Source organism: Pyrgilauda ruficollis, unplaced genomic scaffold (genome assembly GCF_017590135.1).
Source record: "Pyrgilauda ruficollis isolate IOZ18807 unplaced genomic scaffold, ASM1759013v1 scaffold8, whole genome shotgun sequence".
Taxonomy (NCBI): Eukaryota; Metazoa; Chordata; class Aves; order Passeriformes; family Passeridae; genus Pyrgilauda; species Pyrgilauda ruficollis.
The window spans coordinates 1,432,214-1,455,430 of record NW_024529932.1 but is presented as its reverse complement, the minus strand read 5'-3'; the positions used below and the strand labels follow the sequence as shown (position 1 = coordinate 1,455,430).

Genomic DNA, 23,217 nt, shown 5'->3' with positions numbered 1-23,217 from the left:
GCATATCAGGAATTTTATGTGGGCTTTTTTAATGCAACATATGACTGCAACATTTTTACCTACATGACTTCCCTGTTCTCCTTTTGAATACAAGAGCATATTATCTCTTATGGTACAATAATCATTGAAATTTAAGTCACTTGAATTACATAATTTTTCCCAAGTCACTCTGTAACACTTTCCACAAATCCTACTCATGCTTAGAAAAATAGAAGAATTAAACACCTTGAACTAATTACAAAGGGAAGACTGTAAGACAGAAAAGTGCATTTGTTTGCCCTTCTCAAACTCACTCAAACCAGACAAATACAGGAGACCAAAGGTAATAGTAGACATACAAGATCAAAACTGAAATTGCAACACGTAAGATTATAAAACATCTGCTGAGCATTGAATGGAGAGTTTGTCTTGAAAAGTTGAAAGTCTGATTTAATATCGCTCCACTGGACAATTTTCCTCAACTGTTCTTGCCTGTGGACATAAACTGAGACAAATCAAAGGACATTACACACTGTGGGCAGGAATTTGCTCACTGAGAATAGGAATCTGTCGTATTTTCATTTGTTTCTTCATATTATTGTCTTACTGAACATTCAAGCTAAGAATCTAATTTTACTGTAGATGCAAGGGAACATTTCTCTACCAGCCTGTCTATGCTGGGGCAGATGTGGCTTCATTCACCTTGACTTACACTCTACCTGTACTGCACAGTCCAATTTAACATTTTCAGGGTATGGCCTTAATTCTTCATTACTTTTTACCTTCAGCTACTTTTTATATTTTCTGTTCTGCACTGAGTTTAGCCATGTACTGTAAAAGAAATAACAACTTTGTGACTCATGTAATATAAATTCTTGAAAGTCACCACCTTATTTATTTAAAGAAAACATGAGTAATAGCTAATGAATTCTCATACAGTTACTGCATACAGAGTTTGAATAAATACCTCAGACCAAGCATGCTACACCCTGTTCCTTTACGTTGAGGCATGTGTCCCCTTCAGTGTGGAAACTTTATGGGGGAAATATGGCCTTATGGGGGAAAGAGAATCTTCAAAAAGATCACATCTTGAAATTACCTGCTTAATATCAAACAGATAATTACCACTCACATCCACAGGCCACCTCATAATTGTGCCTGAAGGAGTTGGTGGTGTACACGAACTAAATATTTAGGACTTTCAAAGTATGATCTGATTGAAATAACAGTCTGGTTCCTGTCATTTCCCTTGTGGTGATTTTCTTTTTAGAAATGATTAAATAGTATAATTCCTCTAATGACTCATTTAGTTTATTTTTAACTAACACCAAAGGAAAATACAAAGGAAATAGTCTTCAGCAAATGTGTTTTTCAGGGAGGAAGAAAACCTGTATTGCGATATGATAGCGTAAATTAGCATAGTTTAGAACAGCACGTGCAGCTAATGACTGAAAAGCTAGCAGTATATGCAACACTTGATATCACACTGCATTACTGACCAGGAATGGAAGGTTTGACTGCTTTATACATTGTAAATTGGATATGTTCTAATTCTGTAAAACATTCCTTTCACTAAGGAAAAAAATTCCCTGATGTAACAATCCTACTTCAGGTGCCTCCAGTCTGAAAACCAGCAAGTGAAAAATAACTGGGTAGGCAGCAGAGAGCAGGTATTCAAGCCCCAGGGCAGCTTAGCACTTAAACATGTGGCAGATCTGTTTTCAGCAAAGTAATTAACAAGGCAGGATTCACCATTCCAACAATCTTAAAATGCAGCCTGGATCTTTTTCTAAACATATGTTACAATTCAAATTATTAGATTGGAGAGGCACAACACAAGAATTGGGGTAGCTATACTCAAATACTTTGTCTTAATGGCCTTAAAATGTATGATTCAAAGATATACAAATTCAAGCAACTAAATAATGATTTACATGCTTTACTCAACTGAATGACTGAAAGCAAGTTTTGGTTCTCATCTTGCATCTCCTAATCTACTTTTCAATATATTATTGATAAGTTTCTCTGTGTCACTCTGCTAGTTATGAATCCCATTTGTTAATGGGGTAAAACTCATTCACCTCGAAAAGCACAGCCTGATAACTCCACCCATTTTAGAGTACTTTTCCAGTACCCTCTGGGAAAAGGATGGGGACTGATCCAGTACCCTCATATTGCTTACAGCCTGAACAAAGCAAGCAGAGAGGGTGACATGCTGACCCAGCAAAACTTGGTGAAGGTTTTGTGAGGGATTGATGGACCTAGGTTTTTCATCCAGACCATAAACTGGAGGTTTCAAACTGAATATTAGCTAAGCTTAGATTTTTTGGTATTGCTAATACAACTATTTGTATCAAAATTATTAGTCATCACTTGGGGCACTGTAGAAAAAAGTGTGCCTTGGTTTTGCACTAGATGTGTGTCTGCCTACATATGGGCTAAGAGACAGACATCAGCATCTATCTGCACACATAATTTCCTTACTGCTAATCAACTGACACCTGACCAACAGTGGATCCTGTCCCCAGCTTACATCAATAAAAGAAATTATGTATTTATTCTTTGTGACCCAAAATACATAAATATTTCCTATACTGAAAGTAACATACATCACATGATCAATGTACTAGACAAATATAAGTTCCACAGCTCTGTGCAGAGCAGGTTGGAAAGCTGTGAAAGGGGAGTAGAGGTCATTCACCACAGACTGACCATCCATGCAACAAGCCGCAGAAAGAAAAGTTACAACTTTGAAACTCCCCACCATGCAGCTTCTCCAAAGTCTCAGCACCACTGGCTGGCTTTGGCAGCCCTGGCTGTCCCAGGCAGATTACAGGTTACAGGAGTGAAGGTTAAACAGCACCATGACAGGTAGAAGAGGTGTGTTAATCCACCACATCCTCGGTTAATGCTGTTTGAACACTAAGTTGGTACTAGCACTGCACCCAAAACATTTTCAAATAAACTTGTAGAGAAATAAATTACCCTTTCTTTCCATTCAATCCAGGCCATACACTGGGTACACAGAATGACATAATATCCTTCCTGAAATCAGAGCTGCAGTGAGGACCAGTATCCTTCAAACACAACTAGTTCCTGAGACTGCCTTGCAAACAACTACATTTTCCTAATTGCCACAGAAACTATCTTTTTCATCTTTTTAAGCCAAAGAATTATGCATTGTTTTCTTTATAAAGGCAATAAAATTTCATCACTATATTCTGTACTTCTGCCAGAGTTTTACAGCCACAGATCTAAAGAATCTTACTGGAAAGCAACACACAAAAATAGCCACGCCATTTAACTGCTGCTGGTCAAAACCTCACACCAATTGCTGTGATATTTGCCAGATATGAAAGTGAATGATGTTATCTCCATGCCTGCATCTAGTTAGCAGAATCAAACACCTTTTTTCTGTCCAGAAAGTGGCTTTTATCACCAGGAATTTTTTTTCCGGCGTGACATTTTTCTGCATGTAGGACCACATCCACTTTGGAAACCAGTGCTCTTGAAAACAGGATTCCATACAAAACCATGATCAATACAAAACTATGTACTGATTTGCTTTTTAATCTGGAAAAATCAGTACAGTTGGTTAGGGTTTTTATCTTTGCATTAGCCATTGTGAAGATGATTTTAAATTGTGTGCACAGATCAAAGGATTTGTTCTGGGGCCAATCTGCATTTAGCTTTAGTGCCATAGACAGACATTCAGAAAAAGCCAAATCGATACATTTGTAATGACTGCTTAGATAACTGCTTAAGCAGCTTGAAAAGCCAAGTCAGCAATTATTTTTAAGGATATGTGACAGATTTTCTAATGCCCTGACAGTTACACACACTTGTTTCCAAAGGATGTTATCCCAGCTGCCTTCTTCCAGTCACACTGGACTTCTGCTTCTTTTTTAATTGGGTGACCATCTATTCTTCTTTTGTGGGTTACCATGGGCAGGTTTGACCTGTAGCAATCAGAGCAGATGGACTGGCGCCAGTAACTGCTCAGACAGTCGGACAAGACGAAGTTCAGCACCTAAGATACCACAGCAGTTTATGATTAAAAGGTAACCTAGTTAAATCGCTAATCATGCACTAGCATTTGTCTCCTGGTGGTCGGTGCATGTGTGTATGCGCGGAAACAGAGAGGTATGAATGACTATTTCAAACCCTGTCTCTAGCCAGATTACTTTGGAATAGAGACAGGAAACGAGCCTGAAACATGAGGCATTAAAACCTGTTCTCTTACGAAAGAGCAGACCTGCAGACCCTGCGCCAACGCCGGGCTACGGAGCGCTCCTGCCTGCAACTCACCTTGCTGAATTTTGGTCACCAGCTGGTGACGGGCGAGAATCCTGCTGGTCCTGTAGGGAGGGCGCCGGGCGGGCGGATCGCAGCGCCAGAAGAGCTCCTGGCCCTCGGGGGACACGGCGTTCAGGTAGAAACAGGCGGTGCCCGCGGCCCGGGGCACCTGCTTCAACATCGCCGCTGCCCTCGGCTCGGCACGGCCGTCCCGCGGCGCTGCTCCCGCTGGGAACCAGGGCAAGGAGAGCAGGCAGGCTCTAAGCCTCAGGGAGCTGCGAGGAGCGAGCGCTTTAAACGCAAAAGGAGTGCCAAGAACTACTACAGCTCGGGATTCCGGCTCTCTCCCACATGATCCGCGCGGGCCAATCGCTCCCAGCGCAGCCCGTGGAAGTGAGCCTGCGGAGCGGGACAGGCAGTCTGCCCCAGCCCGGCACACAGCCCCGGGCCCAGCCTGTCCCGGTCCAGCACGCACAGCCTGCCCCAGTCCCAATCCCAGCCTGTCCCGGTCCAGCCCCGCCTGGCCCCAGCCCTGCACAGCCTTTCCCAGCCCGGCACAGCCTTTCCCAGCCTGGCACAGCCTTTCCCAGCCTGGCACAGCCTTTCCCAGTCCCGCACAGCCTTTCCCAGTCCCGCACAGCCTCCCCAGCCCGGCACAGCCTCCCCAGTCCCGCACAGCCTTTCCCAGCCCGGCACAGCCTTTCCCAGTCCCGCACAGCCTTTCCCGGCTCCGCACAGCCTGCCCCAGCCCCAGCCTGTCCCGGCAGCTCCCCGGCCGGCCGGAGTTTACCCAAGCGCGGAGGGGCTGCACCGGGCCGCTTCAAAAAGCGAAGAAGAAATAGTTGAAGACGTTCGAAAATGTGTGTTTTAGAGTATTCAGGGCTGCTGAAAACCTTTTTCTCCTCTGCTCTACGCTGCCCAGCTGTTGACTCATCTCTGGTGATGATGCCCTCGCTTACTTTTCTAAAAATCATACCCCAGTTTGCCAAGAAAAAAGTCCGTTTACGGAAGGGCTGTCTGAATCTCCAAAACCACACGGTACAAGGAGCACTGGAACAAGTGAAGCCCTTGGGATGAAAAAAATTCAACAACACCTAGCAGCAGCCACTCAGCAGTAAACAAAACCAAAGTTCCTAACATTAATGCTACCAAGAACTGGCCACTGCCTGGAAGAGGGAAAGGGGATGGAGATATTCTCTGTTATTCAGGTTCCTTGCCATCTTTTTTTTTTTTTTTCTTCTTGTTGTTTTTTTTTCAACAGACAGAGGAGCATGTGTTTTCATTCTATCCTCACATATCAACCACTGAGTCAACAGAAGATGCTATTTCTTTAATTAATCATATGGAAACAGAACATTGCCACTTTTATCAGCAGGAGGGCAGCAAATCTGAGTGAAAACATACTGAAAATGCCCTCTAGTCAAGTAATTTTTCATTACATTTTAAAATACCAATATTTTGTATTAATACACCCCTAGTGTGTGCTGATTTCTAAGCATTACGGGAAATGAGTGATTTCTAAGAATCAGAGCTCAGGAATGCTGCTGCCACCTCCATGCCCCTTCCCATGACACCAGTGTCAAGCTGGGGCCTGGCAGCTGACAGCACTGTTGGAGTGGCTGCAAGCCCCAGGCAGCAAGGGCTCAACCCCCATCCCATGGGGGATCTTGAGCTTCCAAAACTCTACCTGGACATCCATCTGCAGTGACATTATTGTCTGTGTCCAGTTCTCCAGCCTTGAGGCCTTGAGCTCTCCTCGCACTCCCCACCTCACAGATGCTGACCAGGGCAGGGCCATCAGCTGGCACTGCCTAGGGCCTGCCTCTTCACAGAGGACAGGGCAGATATAGTCACCTAAACGTGAGAGGGGGAAGGACAGCTCTTGTTCACAACTGTTCATTAAAATTTTGCTCCATGCAAAACCCCTTAGGACATGGTTTTACTGCGATGCAATCTGTTCTCATTACACCTTATGAATTTTATTCCTCATCAATGTGAGACTTGTGCAGTACCATAAAATGGAGAAATATAATTCCAGGTACTAGAAATTTAAAATGAATGCTATAGACTGGAAGCCTTCATTACCTGTTATTAGTATTAACAGCACCTGCAAGGTCTGTACGTGCTGCTTTTTGCTCCAAGTATGCCTGCATGGTCTTCTCTGAGGCTCTAAGCAGAGACTTCAAACTCAAGAGCAAAGATTTGGCATCACTGCCATCTATACTTCCAAACAGGGCTGGGCACTGGCAGCCAGGCAGTGGGACTGACCAGTCTCCTCTCTGCCTTGCTGTGCAAAGAGGAGAGGCAGGATTGCTTCACAGGTGTGAGCAGAGAGAGCCTGAACAGCAGGGAAGAGATGGCTCCCATTCCTACCCCAGCTTGCCAAGCCAGTGTGCCAGTCACTGTGCTGCCATCTCTTCAGGAATAAATATCCCAGAGACTCTCAAACGTCAATGACAGGCACAGTGTTTATCCAAAGAGACATTACCTCCATGCAGGGAAATTCATATTTGATTAATCTACAGTGGTTTGATCTCATTCTATTTTAAAAATGCTATTGCTAAGGTAAAGCAAGTATTAACATTTAATACTACTCTGCTTAAATATTCAGAAGGATTTCTTTTTCTGTTGGAAAATTCATTGACTTTTTCAGCTAATGGCATTCTGCATTATTCCTTGCAATACTTCCAAAGTCTAGGAAGTTTAAGAGAAATGTAATTCTTCAAAAACCAGTCCAAAGAAAAAAAAAAACACAGCAAGAGCCTAAGTAAGGTATATATACTAGTGAACACATCCACTAAGGGCTCACAAGTCCACTTATATGCTTGTAACAGAGAGCAGAGTACCAGCCGCAGTGCCCCCGTGGCTGCCCATCCCTTCCCATGTCCCCATCAGAGGGTAAGGCAACAGGGCAGAGCTGCCCTGCCAGCTTCCCAGCAGCTCATCTCAGAGGTCACAAAGGACAGAATAAGAAGCCTCTGTTGCTGAATGATGACTTTCCTCTCAGACACGAGGGTCCAAACACAACTTCAGAGCCAGAGGGTTGCCCCAGGCTTGGTGCTGACGAGTGCTGCCTGTGCTGACACTGAATTCTTTGGCTTCAGTCCAGTACTTGCATAGTAGTCAAATAAAACAAGAAGCAACAAGAGTTTGCTGGTCTTGTGGTGCGTGTTTGAAAGCTCCTGTGCTTGAAGTTGTGCATGGCGAAAGAAAGAAGTAGCCCTCCTTGCATACTTTTAAAATGACTGTGTCCTTGTTTGGTGACTGCCTTGACATTCACTGTTTATTTTCAAAAATGTGTCATTCAGACAAGGAAACTCCTTTGGCCATCAACCTCTCAGACAAGAAGTACTAGAGAGGTCTAAGTTGTTATATAATAGCACTAATTAATATTTCAGTCTCAGTCTACAGACTGTTTCTGGAATAGTTAATAGAGCAACACTGAACTTCATGTTAATGTATCTCATAAAAGCACTTCAAAATAGAAGCTTCCCTGTGCATTTTACAAGGACTATGAGGGAGCTCCAGCATACACCTGAAATTGCTGCCAGTCTTGACAGAAGCACAGCCCATAGGATGACAATCCAACCCCATGCTCCCATGTTGTGACTGATCCATGCAGGAAAGGAGATTCCTTCATAAAACCATGTCTGGAATTAGTGTTTTTTTTTAAAAAAAAAAAAAAAAAAAAACAAAAAAAAACCATGTCTGGAATTAGTGGGTTTTTTAAAAAATTAATCAGAAATGTCCACACTCATATCTATAGTGTAATAACCACATGTCAAATCTAACATGACAATCAGTGACTTGATGGATACTGAAATACTATGGGATATCAGGAATCTTTAGTTAAAGGCTTAAATCATGTAGCACAGTGCTTCTGATGACTGCATGGACTTTGTGTAACTGGCAAAGTCAGCTCAAGGAGTCATACTCTTCTCTGTATGCATTCACAGGCGGAACTGCAACACTTCATTTCTGTTAATTGATTTTTATGTCTCTCTGACACTTCTTCTCCCTGAAATGGCATTTGGTGTGAGAAAGGAGTAAACTATTGGCAGGAAAATTCTCCCCAGGGCTGCTCATAGATATTGCAGTATCTCAAGCAGTAATGGAGGTCTGCTTCCTTTTCATTGTGAGTGGGGTGCTGACATCAGCTGGAGAAAACAATACAATGGACTCTAGAAATGCTAAAATTTATTTGATAACAAACTACTTTAAGAATCCACTTATGACTGACTTTTCTAGGCAAGACAACAGTGTGTTTCTACACACCACCTTGGTCTTAAAGTATTACTCCAGGAGGCAGTGCTACAGTGGGGTAGTTGAGATGGACATAAATTTCCCATTTGCATTACTACAAATAACATAAATATAAATATAAATATAAAACTTATTTTATAGTCAGGAGTGCAGATTTACATCCTAGAACGTACATCTCCCAGTGAACTGTGAAACAGGTCTGTGATGTTGTACCTGGCATGGAGGTGTCCAGGCTTGGATTGAACCTGCTGTTCTCACACAGTAATCAGCCACTTGATCTTCCCGAAGTGACCCATTTCCCTTTTATTGTTAGTTGCACTTATCTCGTTATTTCACATCTAAAATTTAATGGCAACTTGACAGCCCCTCTTCATTAGAAAGCACTGGTTCTATGAGAACAAAACAGCTTCCTATCCACTAGAGGAGCACATTTGTTATTAACATTAGTGACATGTAGCTAGAAGAAGCAGGAAACTCTTGTTTTCAAGTCACAGAAGAAAAATACTCAGGCATCTGCTTTCAACTTTCTGATCTCTGGACTCCCTCCTATAATTCTGCAGGTAGAAGAAGAGTTCAGTTTACTGGATTATGGCCCAACTCCAATACCTTATATATGCAATATATCCTGGATACTGAAGTCCTATCCATATATCCCTATCCACACATCTTGTATCTATTGACCATCTCTGCCTTTACAAATGCCAGCACAGCAGCTCATGTGCTAAGTACAGGCAGTTTCTCTTTTCTCAAATTCAAGAGAAAAAATTCACATGTGGGGAACCCAAAGCTGTCTTTAAGATGAAGCCGTCACTTACTTCATATGTTTGAATCCAATGTCTGGGACTGAGAATTTTAAAAGCAGAAGTTCATTGCCTGCTGTTTTAGGAAAAATGTTTTATGTTTGAATACAGACATTTGTTTGAGAGTTGTTTGCTGGGATTACTGTGGGCTGCAAACTCTTTCACACAGGGCATGAAACAGCAGGGAGCCTAGAGCAGCCAGAAATGCTTCCCTCTGGCTCAGCGGCACTTTGACTTTCTTCCTGAGGCTGTGTTGGGGCACTGAGGCTCTGCAGCTCGTCTGGAGCTGCCAGGAATCAGACTGGGGCAAAAGGAAAATAGTTTATGTGAGATTTCTGCATCGCCAGGAAGCGAGATGGAGACGGCTAATAGCCGCACGGAATTACAACAGAGGATTGTTTCACTGGAGAGCCCGATACTGATGTGTTCTGGAGGAAAGTCAGCTGCTGTGTCAACTGTCTGATAGTGAATTTTAAAAATGAACACTGCTGCACAGGGCCTCTTATGCATGAGAGACAGGTTTACACAGACCCTTGAAGATAAACTTCAAACCGGGAGATGAGACCTCTGAATAGTACTTTATATCCTTTTCTTCTCTTCCAGTGTCCCTGTTCCAGCATCAGAGGACAATCCATTTGCATTTTAAGACCCATGTGTTCAATGGATGGTACTACTACATAAAATATCTCCTGATTACAAGAACATCAGCAGTCTGGCCACAGCACAGAAGCAGAGGATTAGAAATTATGTGCAGGAGTACAACAGTAGTACGTTTAGGGAACAAAAGGATGGCAGGGAGGTGACTGAACAGCCACCCAGGCAAACTTATGGAAATAAGGACACATGCAAAAAGCCAGGAAGATGAGGGTCAAGGCAAGAAAGCATGATTCATCTCATCAATTCTCCTGTAGAGGTGTTCAGGATTTTAAATAAGCAAAATGAATAGTAACTGATTTGATAAAAGCTCTCCAAGATCCTCTACCAAGCAATCATAAAGAACCTCAGCTATCACAGATAAAAAGGAAAAGACCACTTGTTGTTTAATGACAGCTTAAAGACAGGAAACAAAAGTAGTAATAAATAATCTATGTTCACAATGGGATTAGTTTCCCAGAGGATTCACACAGACATTAGTGTTGGAACCTGTTTTGTCCACTGTCCATACATGGGTTTTATAATGGGACTGAATAATCAGTTGGCAAAATATAATGATGACACCAAATTAGTCAGTCAGTCAAAAGAGAAATTGGCTGTAAATACTGGAGGTGTTTACAACAATATTGACTGAGAAGGCCTTAAAATTTAAGCTTTTGAAGGCTGATAAATGGATGGGACAAAAAACACCCTAAAGGTAACACAGTGCACAGTGATGAGATTTAATGGGGCTGTTATCTCTAAGGAAACAGGTCTTGGATAGGTTTATGAAAATCCAATACAAGTTCTCAGTAGGAACAAAAAAATAGCAAAGTGGATTTTAATACTTTTTGGAAAAGTAATTGAGTGCAAACCAACAAACATGGTTATGCTATTACAAATGTCTGCTCATCATTTGGTAATTATGAGGTCTTTTCTCACAATGGATAAAGTTGGGAACAGAAAGTGGGGGTAGGTTCAAAATGAATGAACATAAATAGTTCTCCATATATGTATAGTTGACTCCTGGAAGTCATTGTTAGAGGTTACTGTGGTTGCCAGAAGTTGGCAGAACTCAAAAAAAGAATAAAATCCCTGGAAGAAAAATTCAGCAAGGGCCATTAAGCACAAAATTCCAACTTGTGGCTCAGTACCTCCTTGAACCATGTGAATGCATGTAGGATATGCAACATGTACAAAACCACAATATGCCTATCCCACCATTCTAGTTTCCCAAAAATAGCTGCATCTCCCCACTGGCCAACTGGCAATGATACTGGGTTGGTCTGACCTGTGGCCACCCCAGAGGCCACCCCAGAACTGGGGCTGTTCTGAGCAGGAGTGGCCAGTCTGTATTCCCACCTGAGCTAACCAGAGGTACCACCTCACAGCCTATGTAAATGTGGGCTCCTAACAGCACTGCTAGTGCAGAAATGCATCAAAATAGCTGCTCCTGTGGTCTGGGGCTGCTGCCTGTGGAATGACAGCATTTCCCTGGGCACAGCCTCTCTGTGCCCTCCTGACACATTTGCTGGTGAAGTGTAAGCTGCTGGTCTGCTGGCCACAATGTCGGGCTCAGAGGATGTGACCTCTCTGTCCCTTATGCTCTCCCAGGGGCTTAGAAGGAACTGGGAGCTGCTGGACTGTTGCTTAAGAGCGTTGGAAAGGGTCAGTTGTTTCATCCAGTGCCTGACTGCTAATTTAGGCATTATGGTCTCACTCTTGCTCAGTTTTTAAACATTTTTTCTCAGTCAAACCACACCAGCATACGAATAGAGACTCCATTGGCCTTAGATGAACTCTTCACAAGCCAGGAATAGCCAGCATCCCACACTGTGTAAAGTCCCTAAAGACAGTGGTACTCAACAGTAAATTAAGGAAAAAACCCACAACAGTTGGGTAATAGAGTTCAAAAGAGAGGAAGACATTTCAGGTGGCAGACCTCCTCTGCTAAAGTATTTGGAGAGTATTATGACAGAAATGGGATGCAAGTAGTTTCAGCCTAGTGCAACTCCATATGCTAAATCTATACACAAGTTCCTAAAACTAAATCCACAGGAACTCTGTAAATATATTTAAGTAGTGGTGGACTTACACACATCCTAATCTCACAGTCTCACTAACAAAGTGTTTGGATAACACACTGATAATGTAAGGAAGTGTTTAGATAAACTTAGTTCCTTATACTTATCCAAACACATTGTAAATCCCCACACAGCCCTACTGCTGGTGTCACTCAGTCACAGACAAACATTCCTATCTGAGCTGAAGGTTCATGCCTTTGCAGACTTCAGGTAAGGGCTTTGCTATTTATTTTCTTTTCAACAGGACTCCAGTACTATCATGATCAAATGGGCAAGAGATGAAATATTCAGGTTTTGATCTGGTTTTGACAGGAGTTTTTCCCTTTCTCTGTGCTAGAGAACCAATGCCAAAGTTAGATTTCGTAAAAGTTTTTAAAAAGCAACAAGGCAGAACAGAATAATTCTTGGCAACACTATTTCAAATACAGCAGTAGGGAACTGGTGTCTGGGAATATGAAATTCTCCAGGCTCCTTGAAATCAATGAATACTTGTTGCGTGATTTCAGTCTCTGGCCCAGTGAGGCAGACAGACACGATGGTTAGGGCACAGGATCTGTGGCAGTGACTTGCTGGAAGACTTCAGGGAAGTTGTATAACCTGTCTCTGTACACCAGTTTCCTGACTGATAACAGCCTTTCTTAACTATTTTGGTACCTGTATGTAAAAAAGGAAATACAATTTTGTAGGAAGATTTATTTTCCTTACAAGCAATATCAGTCCACTAGAGGCAGACTAAAATCTACTGTAACTGCATGGGCTAAGGAGAAAATAAAAATCCTTTAAAATGGTCTTACACCTGTAGTGGATTCCTTCAGATGAGACACTTATTGCCTAAACTTGCAGTTAGCCAGATATTTCCCAAGGTGTTATTAAATGCATGTTGTCAGATCTTATCAACTGTGTGTAACAAGGATGTAGGGTTGTGCATGTGGCTCTGCAGAGCAATGTGCACTAACCAATAAGCTGGGTCTGGACTCTAGGGCTGGACTGCAGCCTTGCACGCAGGGAAGTATTCTGTAGGATAAAGTATTTTGTTCACAGACAGTTGGAATTCCTCCTTTTTTATTACACAGTCCCCAGGCCATCACCACCAGGACAGCCATTAGGTACAGCAAAGCCATCCCTTGGATAGTTACTCTTCCTGGAGACCCAGGAGAGCTGGAGCTTTGGCTGATGCATGGGGGAAGTTTAGGTTATGGTGGGGTGGCAACTGTTCCTGGAGAGGGATGTCCTCTGCAGAGCCTGCTGACCTGTTCTGCCTCTCCCATCTCCCTAATGGAGCAAACTGAATTAAGCCTTGTGGCAGCCACTGTCCCTGGTGCAGTGCGGGGACATCTGGCCTGACATGTGGCAGTTCTGTGCTGCTGCTGCAAGGGTGAGTAGGGGCATTGAATACAGCACAGAGCTGAGGTCTGTCCCCACGATGTCTGGGTATGGGCCTGTCCATGCCCTGCAGAACAGGGTGCACACGACATTTCCTTCCCTTTCCCAGGTCACTAGAGCCAGAACAAAGGCCCAGTACAAAAAATGTCATGGATGAGCAGAGAATCTGGTCACTGTCCCAGCCTTAAGGCTGAGACACCACCTCACAGCAAGCGTAACCAACACTCCTGCACACTTATCTGGCTGCATAATATCAGCCATACTGGTGTCTGATTAGCAACCTCACAAATAAAGAAGCTGAGAGAATATGAGACATGTATGGATCACTTACTCCTTACCCAAAGTTAGAATTTAGCACAATCCACAGCAAGGGTTCTGTATAGCCCCATCTGTTTGGAGCAGAAAGAATGATGCCTATAGCTTTTCATCCCAAATTATTTCTTTCTTCCTATCATAAAGTTTAGGAGTATATGTTACATATATGTATTTTTTTTTTAATTAACAAAATAATAAAAAGCCCAAACAAATCCCCAGAATAATTCCTGGCAGAACTTTCACAATAAAACAGTAGTGGTACAGTTTACAATATTGATATTTATGAACTGGACAAGTCCCTGGACAGGATTTTCTGCCTTCCAGCTGCTCTATGCATAACAAAAGCATTTCATTTTTAGACTCGATATTTCTTGCACACTTCTTTTCACTCACATTTTGCACTGTATTAAATACACACCATGGAGCTGATGTGTCTCACTGGATAATGCTGCAGGTGGTTGGTTTTTATTACAGAGTGGAAACCTACCTCATAGCAGGAGCAGTAGAGAGGAAAGGGCTTCCTGGAGCTCCCTTTCCAGCCACCATGCTGCTCCTTCTGAAAAAAGGCAGGCAGCCTGCAGCTCTCTTTCCCCATAGGCTGCCTTTGGAGAATGCTTCCAGTGTACAGGAAGGGCCAGAAAAAGCCTAGAACCTTCAGCAATGCAGGCAAGAAGAACTGTTTTCCAGCACACATTCCTTCCTTCTCCTCCAGTTCCCAGTACAGGAGTACTTCCTTTCTCCCCTAGCTCACACACTCCCTTGCACACCCTTCTCCAGCAGCCACTTACCAAGACTCTTCCTCTGTTGATTCCCCCTCTGCTCGAAATAGGCACACCAAGAGAGTTGGTTGATAAGTTCCATTCCAGCTGTGAATTTCTTTTTACTCTCTCAATTACAGAGTGATGAAAATATTGCTGTCTGCTCTCATGTTTATCCTGGCATCCTATCACATCCTTCTCACAGGCTTTCTCCCTGTCCCACTGTCTGAATATACAGCTCTGTTTCAAATCAACCTCACGGTGTTCCTCATTTGTTGTTGTCTACTTAAGGTGTTGCTCCATGTTTATGGAATGTAGTTTTACTGGAAAAATTCCTTGGCCAAAACCTTCAAAAGGAACTACTCATCTTGGGTCTATTTTCCATGACACTTGAAAAGCTCTGACTTTCTGGGAAGGTTGGTTTCCTCAGTCTGGCCATAAGACCTCTTTGAAGTATCTCAAGTTGGGCAACAAAATATTGCAAAACTGAAATTGCACCTGACCTGTGAAGAAGGTTTGTCCTGTTTATGTTTGCCAATTTTTTTCGCCTCTTGTTCCATCAGATTTTGAGAGGTGAGTGCTGTTCTTAGCTATAAGGACATGAAATTAAGGCAAAACTGGGTCCTGAAGGAAGTTTCCAGACCATGCTGTTGTGGAGTTCTTTTGCTCCAAGACAGAATTCATTGTATGCCCTGTAAGTGCTCAGGATTTGCACGTGTATAGCTGAGACTGGAATTGGCATTAAAGTACTTTGTATGTACTCTCTTCTTGGATTGCAAAAGAATGAAGCAGAGATTTGCGTATTTCAGTCTTTTTCTCCTTTTATGTCTGGGGAGCTTATGAAAAATAATATGCTCACTGGTTTCTAATATGTTACCAAACATAATAGAGTGGATGATGAATTAAAACCAAATGGAGTTCTGAATGTTTTGCTTTCAAGCCACTAGCAAGCCTGTATTGCTTTAAAAATAAACTTTGTTCCCACTTCACTCAGATTAGTGGCACTTCACTTTGCTCAGACTAGTGACACAGAGGCAACTCTGACCATGACACCTGGGAATGACATGAAAATAACTTTTTAAAATAGCAATTGTGATGTGAGGGATTACACGTCTGCAGAACATTTCAAACGGGAAACAGTCACTGTGTCTCACAAGCTTAGGTGTAGCTCAGCTAGGAAGTGCACAATCACATCATAAACCTTCCACTTACTTTGCTCCTAATTGGCAGCCCTGTTAACAACATCAACAAAGAACTATTTACTGAATAAGAGGCCATAAACTTGTAATGTTGTTATACTTTTTCCTAGGCATTCACTAGCAGCTGTTGTGGAAAACAGGATACCTGAGCCCGATGGACTTTTGTGCTGACTGAGGACACTGAAAAATAAATATTCATACATCAAATAACTACCTACTAGTTTGAAAAGTGAACCTCAGAATGCAGTTTAAAACATGCATTATGAATTCTGTATGGCTGCGGCCCCTGTTGCTTAGCTAAACCCGTTAGGGTTCACAAGTAAAATCATGCCGTTTTTATTACAATGAATTCAGAATGTCTTCTAAAGGTGTATAATTCACAATCTGCCTCCCAAGAATAAACTGGCAGTGAAGAAATACATTTATGCAAAGTTCAGGTACACTGGCAGGTTACTGTCAGAACATGTGCCTTTAAGCACGTATACAAGTGCCACTGAAATCTCAGGTGCCTCATCAGCTCCATCTCCTGCTTTGCTGACTTGAGCAGGTACCTTAAAATGAAGCCAGAGATATTATGAGCAGCAATCTCTAAAATTAAACTTCTGCACTGCTAGGGGCTCACTGATTTCCATATCAAAGGCACTGAGGTGGCAGCTGAAGAGATGGCTTTTCCCAGTCTGTCACTGCAAGCAGGTCTTTGGTGCTGTCACTTGGCTAGGATTATGGCAAGAAATAAGCACCACCGTAGGGCAATTCATTCCCCTTGTCTCACACATCTATTTCAGGATGACAGGACTGGCTTTCAGAGGTACCTATTTCTGTCTTGACTGTAAAGATCCTGGTGTGTATAGCTCAATCCTTTTAGAAGGCATCCCCACTAGACTCACTGCTTTCAAGTCAGGGCAGATGCTTTTCACTCAGTATGTTATTTATAACATGAATCAAGATTGTGTGGATATAGCATAAAATAGAGCCTGCATTCTGAAGAATGTAAGAAGTGTAAGTGGAAAAGGAATGAATATTTCTTTTCTCAAGTATTTCTGTCAGTTGGCACAAATTCATTGACTTGGCTGCTACATTCCCATTTTGGGATCCAACCTTAATCTGAAGTTCAAGTTGAAGCTATGCTCCCACAGGGCTGACAGGTACATCAGTGGCTGTGTCACACAACTTGGGAAGCCAGAGAAATGCCAGCGTGGACTGTATTCACACCTGCATTGGCAAGACAAGTCTAAGGATGCTGTCCTTGGGATAGGAGTCTGCCTCTACTATTTCACTAGCAGGGTCTGCATAGAGAATGGCTGAAAACTGTTATGTGCTAAGAAACCCAGGGAAGAATTAAATGTTATCTTCTTCCTACTCATTATTTCCTACTTATGTTATTGCTGAATGTTTCATCCCTGCAATTGTGTGAACATGTATGTTTCAGTCAGGCATCTACTGGCAAAACTGAGATGAGGGTTCTGGTGTAAAACAATGCCCTCTATTAAAGAAGTAAGTCATCAAATAAGAGCATCTATAAATAGAAAGGGTTGTTATAACAAATAGGGGAAAGCATCTGGTTTGCAGCATCTTTGCACAATTTGCAGTAGCTAAATCTGGAGTCAATTAATGACCTGTTTATTTTCCAAAATTTCAGTAAAATGCCTTGGCAAAAACTTAATCTGTCTCTGGAGAACATCTTACTTCCTTCCATATGTTGCCCGATCTGTCACACCAATAAACTTCTTCCCAGTTTGAAGATCCCTAATGATTGCATCAACTGATGCTTTCCATAAAAGAAGAGATAATGGTTCCAGCCCTCTACAAGTCATAATTCTCCCTTAAGAGAAAGCAACGCAAAGGAGTACAAGAGCAAGTGAGTGCACTGTGTTACAACCTCTATTGTGACCCAGAATCCAGAGATTTAAAACAGTTCCTACCTACAATTCATCCCAGCTGTTTTATAATCCCTCTGAATTTGATAGTTTCTTTAAAATGCTGCCGTGCCACAATTAATGTATATGCCATGGCTTTGTAAACACTTGTCCTGCTGTCCTTGTTTTTTAGGGTGCCTTCCAAAGAAACAGCTTAGGCTGTTTAGTAACTACGCATGTTTATGGTTTTGTGTAAAGCAAACCAGATGTTTCAGAGTCAATTTTATTTGGTGTTATCTTGTCTAACCTAGATTCTGAAATGTATTTGTCCTCTATTTGAGTCAGATTAGGTATAGTATCTTCTGTTTTATTATATGTTGGAAATATGGATGTTCTGGTACCTTCCTCTTTCTGATGAACTCATATATCCAACCATACTGATTTAATAGGTAATCTTTTTTAAAAGAATCTGTTGTTGGTTTAGAAGTTAAATATAACAAAACAGACTAGTCCACATGATTCAAATATTTAATAATTTAAATTTATACTGCATTTAAGTGCTCAGCTGAAATCAGGCCATAATCAAATTATCAGTTTTGTTCTGAAACAAAAGCACTTGGAGCTGTTAGGGATAGGCAGAGACTGCAAATGTAGTTACAAAAATACTTATCTGCCAAGCTGATATAAAACTATATTTCTGATTCTCTGTGGACTAATGTTTCTTTATGTTTTGGAGTGATGGAGTGGGTCAAGTCAGGATGATGAGTGGGTCAAGCCATCCTTACATCAGAATTCCAGGCGTTTCTGTTGATTTTAGAGAAGTTCTTTATTTTCCTCAAAGTGACTGGCAGGAAAACAAATGATCCAAATCTTTAGCTGATAATGAAGTTTCTTCCCAGGAAAGAAATTGGGCAAGTCCCAGACACCTCAACATGTGGCAGAAATTCACGTAGAGGCTCAGTGTATGTATGTTTGATTATGCACATTAAGGGTCATTACTGATATTCTGAATTTTCACTGTGTGTTTTTGGTAATAAAATTTCCCACTTTATTCAAGAGAAGCTGGTGGGCTCAATGCTGTCATGGGGTTTGAAAATTATCAAGTGAGAAAAGTAAGAGAATATATGTAAAAAAAAGTATATATATGCATATAAAATATGTATCTATAAAAGTAAATGAAGTAATAAGAAATGCAGAAAAGAGGAAAGAGTTGTCATTTTTACTTTCCTAAGATATCAGAAATACAGTGGTGCTGAATAAAAGTTTAAATCTACAAATTAATGTTTAGCAATTGAGGAGAAGTATGTGCTACACATTGGTTTTACTTGTGAGCACATGATTTGAGTCACTAGTTATACTGTTACCAAGGAGGCCGCCACCCATCATTTTTCTTTATCTTCCAACTCTTCTAGCAGCTGAGCTATATATTGAATAATTAATTTCTGCTACTTTGTTTAGTGAGCTATTCTGAAGAGGAACATTTACCTTCTCTCAGATGGTGACTTCCACAAATGGAAGTGGTGCTGGCCTTTGCTGAAAATCCTCACTTCATCACATCTATACAAACACCCTATCCCTGTGACTGGGGCAGGGTCCAGGAGCAAAGGATTTAACTCAGTTTAACTGAAACAAGGAGCCTCCAGAACCCACACCTAGCATGACAGCAGCTGGCTGGGGGCCACAAACATAAAATAAACCCTTAGGGAGCACTGGTGAGCAGGGTGTGGCAGCAGTGTGCAGGAAGGCTGCTGGGGCAGTGCCAGCCCAGCCAGGGAGCAGTGCCATCCACCTGGCAGAAAGCCACGGCCTCGTCAGCTCCACAGCTGGCACAGCTGCCCAGACAGCCCTGGGAGGAGCAAGCTGCCAGTACTGGGTGGCACCTGTGAGCACAGCTCTGGGAGGGTGCCCAGAGGCAGAACTTCTCTGCTTAATGACAGGATGAGGGGATCAACAGCCCACCTGAGCTGTAACTCACCTATATCCACAGCACGGGCAACAAACAGGAGAAGCTGGAAGCCATTGTGCAGCAGGAAAACTATGACACAGTTGCCATGACAGGGACGTGGGGATGATATGAACAACTGCAGTGCTGCGGTGAGTAGCTATAGCCTCTTCAGAAAGGACAAGTGAGGAAGGAGTGGTGGTGGGATAGCTTTGTGGGTTAGAGAGAGTTTTGATTATCCAGAACTTGATGACAGTGATGATTGGGTTGAGTGTGCATAGGTAAGAATCAGGGGGAAGGCCAAGAAGGCAAACATCCTAGTGGGACTCTGCTGTAGACCACCCAAACAGGATGAAGAGTCAGAAAAAATACTCTGTAAACAGCTGAGAAAAGTCTTATAATCTCTAGTCCTTGTTCTCATGGGGGACTTCTGCTCACCAGACATCTGGAAACAAAAGAATCTGGCACTTGCCATTTATTAAAGTTCGTGTTGTTGGTGATTGCCCAGCCCTCTATCAAAATATCTTGGCAGCGTCTCTCTGCCTTTGAGGAAGTCAAAAACTCCTCTCAGTTTAGCATCATCAGCAAACGTAGTATACCTGAAAGTTCTGCATCCAAGCTGTTTATGAAGACATCGAAGAACACTGGCCTCTCCATGTTTTGTTGGGTGCAGGGAGAAACATAGCAACAAACAATAAGGAAAAGGCTGCATTACTTAATCCCTTCTTTGCCTCAGGTATTAAATAGTAAAGCAGTTGTTCATGGAGTACTCAACTCCCTGAGCTGAAAGACTGGGACAGGGAGCAGAATAAAGCCCTCCTAGTCCTAGGGGAAATGGTCAGCAACCTGCTATACCACTTAGATACACACAAGTCTGTGGGACTGGACAGTATCCACACAAAAGGACTGAGGCAGAAGTTCTCAGCAAACCACGTTGCATCATTTACCAGCAGCTCTGGCCAAGTGGGCAGGTCCCAGCTGACTGGAGATTAGTCAATGTGACACCCATTTAAAAGGTCAGAAGGAGGATCCAGGGAACTACAGGCCTGTGAGCCTGACCTCAGTGTCAGGGAAGGTCATGGAGCAGACCATCTTGGGTGCTGTGATGTGGCACGTGCAGGATAACCATGGGATCAGGCCGAGCCAGCAGGAGTTTGTGGAAGGCAGGTTCTGCTCGACCAGCCTGATCTCCTCCTGTAACAAGGTGACCCACTTAGCAGATGAGGGAAAAGCTGTGAATGATGTCTATCTGGACTTTAGTAAAGTCTTTCCAACCTTTTCCGACAGCATTCTTCTAGAGACACTGGCTGCTTATGGCTTGGACAAGTGCACTCTTTGCAGGATAAAAAGCTGGGTGGATGTCTGGCCCCAGAGAATGGTGGAGAATGGAGTTACATCCTGCTGGTGGCTGGTCACCAGTGGTGTTCTCCAGGGCTTAGTATTGGGCCAGTTCTTAATATCTTAAGAACATGTGGACAAGGGGATTGAGTGTGCCCTCAGTCAGTTTGCAGGTGAGGCCAAGCTGGATGGGAGTCTTAAGCTTATGGAGGGCAGGAAGGCTCTGCAGAGGGATCTGGACAGAATGGGTCAAAGGACTGAGGTCAGCTGTATGAGGTTCGACAAGGACAAGGGCAGTGTCCTGTGCTCGGGTCACAATAATGCTATGCAGCACCACAGGCTGGGGCAGAGTGGATGGGAAACTGCCTGGTAGAAAAGGACCTGGTCAACAGCAGCTGGACACGATCCCAGGTGGCCAAGAAGGCCAGTGGCGTCCTGGCCTGTATCAGCAGTAGCGTGGCCAGCAGGACCAGGGCAGTGACTGTCCCCTGTACTCAGCACTGGTGAGGCCACACCTCCAATCCTGTATCCAGTTCCGGGCCCCTCACTACAAGAAGGATGTTGAGGTGCTGGAGCTTGTCGATGAAGGGAAATGGAGCTGGGGAAGGGTCTGGAGTGCAAACCAAATGAGGAGCAGCTGAGGGAGCTGGGGGTGTTTAGCCTGGAGAAAAGGAAGCTCAAGGGAGATCTTACCACTCTCTACGACTGCCTGAAAGGAGGGTGTAGTAAGATGGGGATTGGATTCCTCTTCCAAGTGATAGAACAAGAGGGAGCAGCCTCAAAAGGCACTAGGGTTGTTTTAGATTGGATATTAGGAAAAATTTATTCACCAGCAGGGTTGTTAGGCATGAAGCTGCCCAGGGAAGTAGTGGAGTCACCATCCCTGGAGTTATTAAAAAGATGTGTTGGTGGCACTGAGCGACATGGTTTAGTGGTGGACTTGGCAGTGCTGGGTTAACGCTTGGACTTGATGATCTTAAAGGTCTTTTCTAGTCTAAATCATTCTGTGAGTTTATTTATAATTTAAAACATTTATTGAACCAAGGCAATCTTTTGGGAGTGTTTTTAAACACTACTTCCTAAATTTCAAATGAGTATCATATGCATAATGAAATTACAATATTTTAATGTTACTCTTTAGTTTTGTGCCTGGAGATAGATGGTTACATATTTGTTTCTGAAGTAACATTTGGAAGTTAGGATTGTAGCAAAATATTTGCTAAAAAAGAGTGTGAATAGTTCACAGACTTGTCAGAATCCATCTGTTTGTGTCTATTACTGGGTACATTCCCAGCTGTGGTCTTTCTAATGTAATAAATTAAAAGTTTCTTTCTTACTATAAATCTAGTGGCTGAAATCTCCTTGTAAAATTGATTTATTTCAATAAAAATCTGTACTTATGTTAAAGACACCTCTTAAAATGAGCATGACCATGAGATGCCATTTGCATATCATTTCAGCAGCCATCTGACACATAAATGACTCAGTCTTAAATAATTTACTACAGCATTTTTCTGGTTAAGCCATGGAAGAGCATGCCATTCAGATAAGGATGAGAGGGACAGGGATGGGAAAACACAGGCGTATTGAGCAGAGGAATGAGAGGCACATCCAAAATCATCTAAAGGGTGGGACAAATGCGTAGTCCTCACTCCTTCATGCAATGAATCCAACACAAATTTACACAGGTGTGCAACACACTTTAGAGAAGTCCAAGCTATGAACCAATGCATAGGAGGTCCCTAAATCTGTAGGAACCCTTTTTTGTAATGCTGTATGTAATTTTTTTGTATTTTGACTGAGAGAAGTTACATTTCTAGCTTTGGTTTTGACTATCTCTTTCACCATTCTCTTAAGCTATCCTTATGCAGCTACCTTACCCTTATCCTATGCAGCTACATTTCTTCATAAATTGCAGCAACAGAAGACCGTACACTAAGGCATTTCAAACTAATTTTTGCTCAAATTCAGACAGACCTACACGTGATCTAAGGTACATTTGAACTATGCTGCTGTTCTGAGGCAATACCGCTTTAAATTCTTTCTGTAACAAAGCCAATACTCCACTTTTGTGGCTGTCTTTTAAAGTGCTTCTGAATTAAATGACCTGTGAAGGTTCAGTGCCCTTCTGCATCATCATGGCCTGGAAAAAAAATCCTCCCCAGAAAGAAATCCTTAGTTTATCAAAGCACCAGTGCCATCCATTTAGCTCAGGAGATAAGAAATTAATTATCCCCACGTTATTTTACATATGTGACAAGTAAAATTTTTGAAGTATTTATAAAATTAAGCAAGCTATTTTGAAGTTAATGAACTTATCTTGCTGCTAAAGAAATACCTACAGTTTAAACAACTTTTTGATAAGTATAAA

The 23,217-nt window shown here is 42.5% G+C and overlaps 1 protein-coding gene across 10 annotated transcripts in view; it reads right to left on the bottom strand.

Moving 5' to 3' along the window:
• The window catches only part of STARD13 (StAR related lipid transfer domain containing 13), a 287,066-nt gene that overhangs the window by 109,451 nt on the left and 154,398 nt on the right, over positions 1 to 23,217 (bottom strand). Inside the window, exons 1-2 of one of the 10 annotated variants that reach the window (XM_041487319.1) lie at positions 5,066 to 5,215; positions 4,288 to 4,550 (exon numbers count right to left, since the gene is read on the bottom strand). The exons of 7 other annotated variants lie outside the window; for them this stretch is intronic. In XM_041487319.1, coding sequence (XP_041343253.1) covers positions 4,288 to 4,456 — 169 coding nt within the window. In that variant the 5' untranslated portion in view covers positions 4,457 to 4,550; positions 5,066 to 5,215. Of the gene's footprint in view, positions 1 to 4,287; positions 4,836 to 5,065; positions 5,216 to 23,217 lie in introns of those variants that run through there. 2 more of the 10 variants (XM_041487320.1, XM_041487318.1) reach the window with 2 other exon arrangements.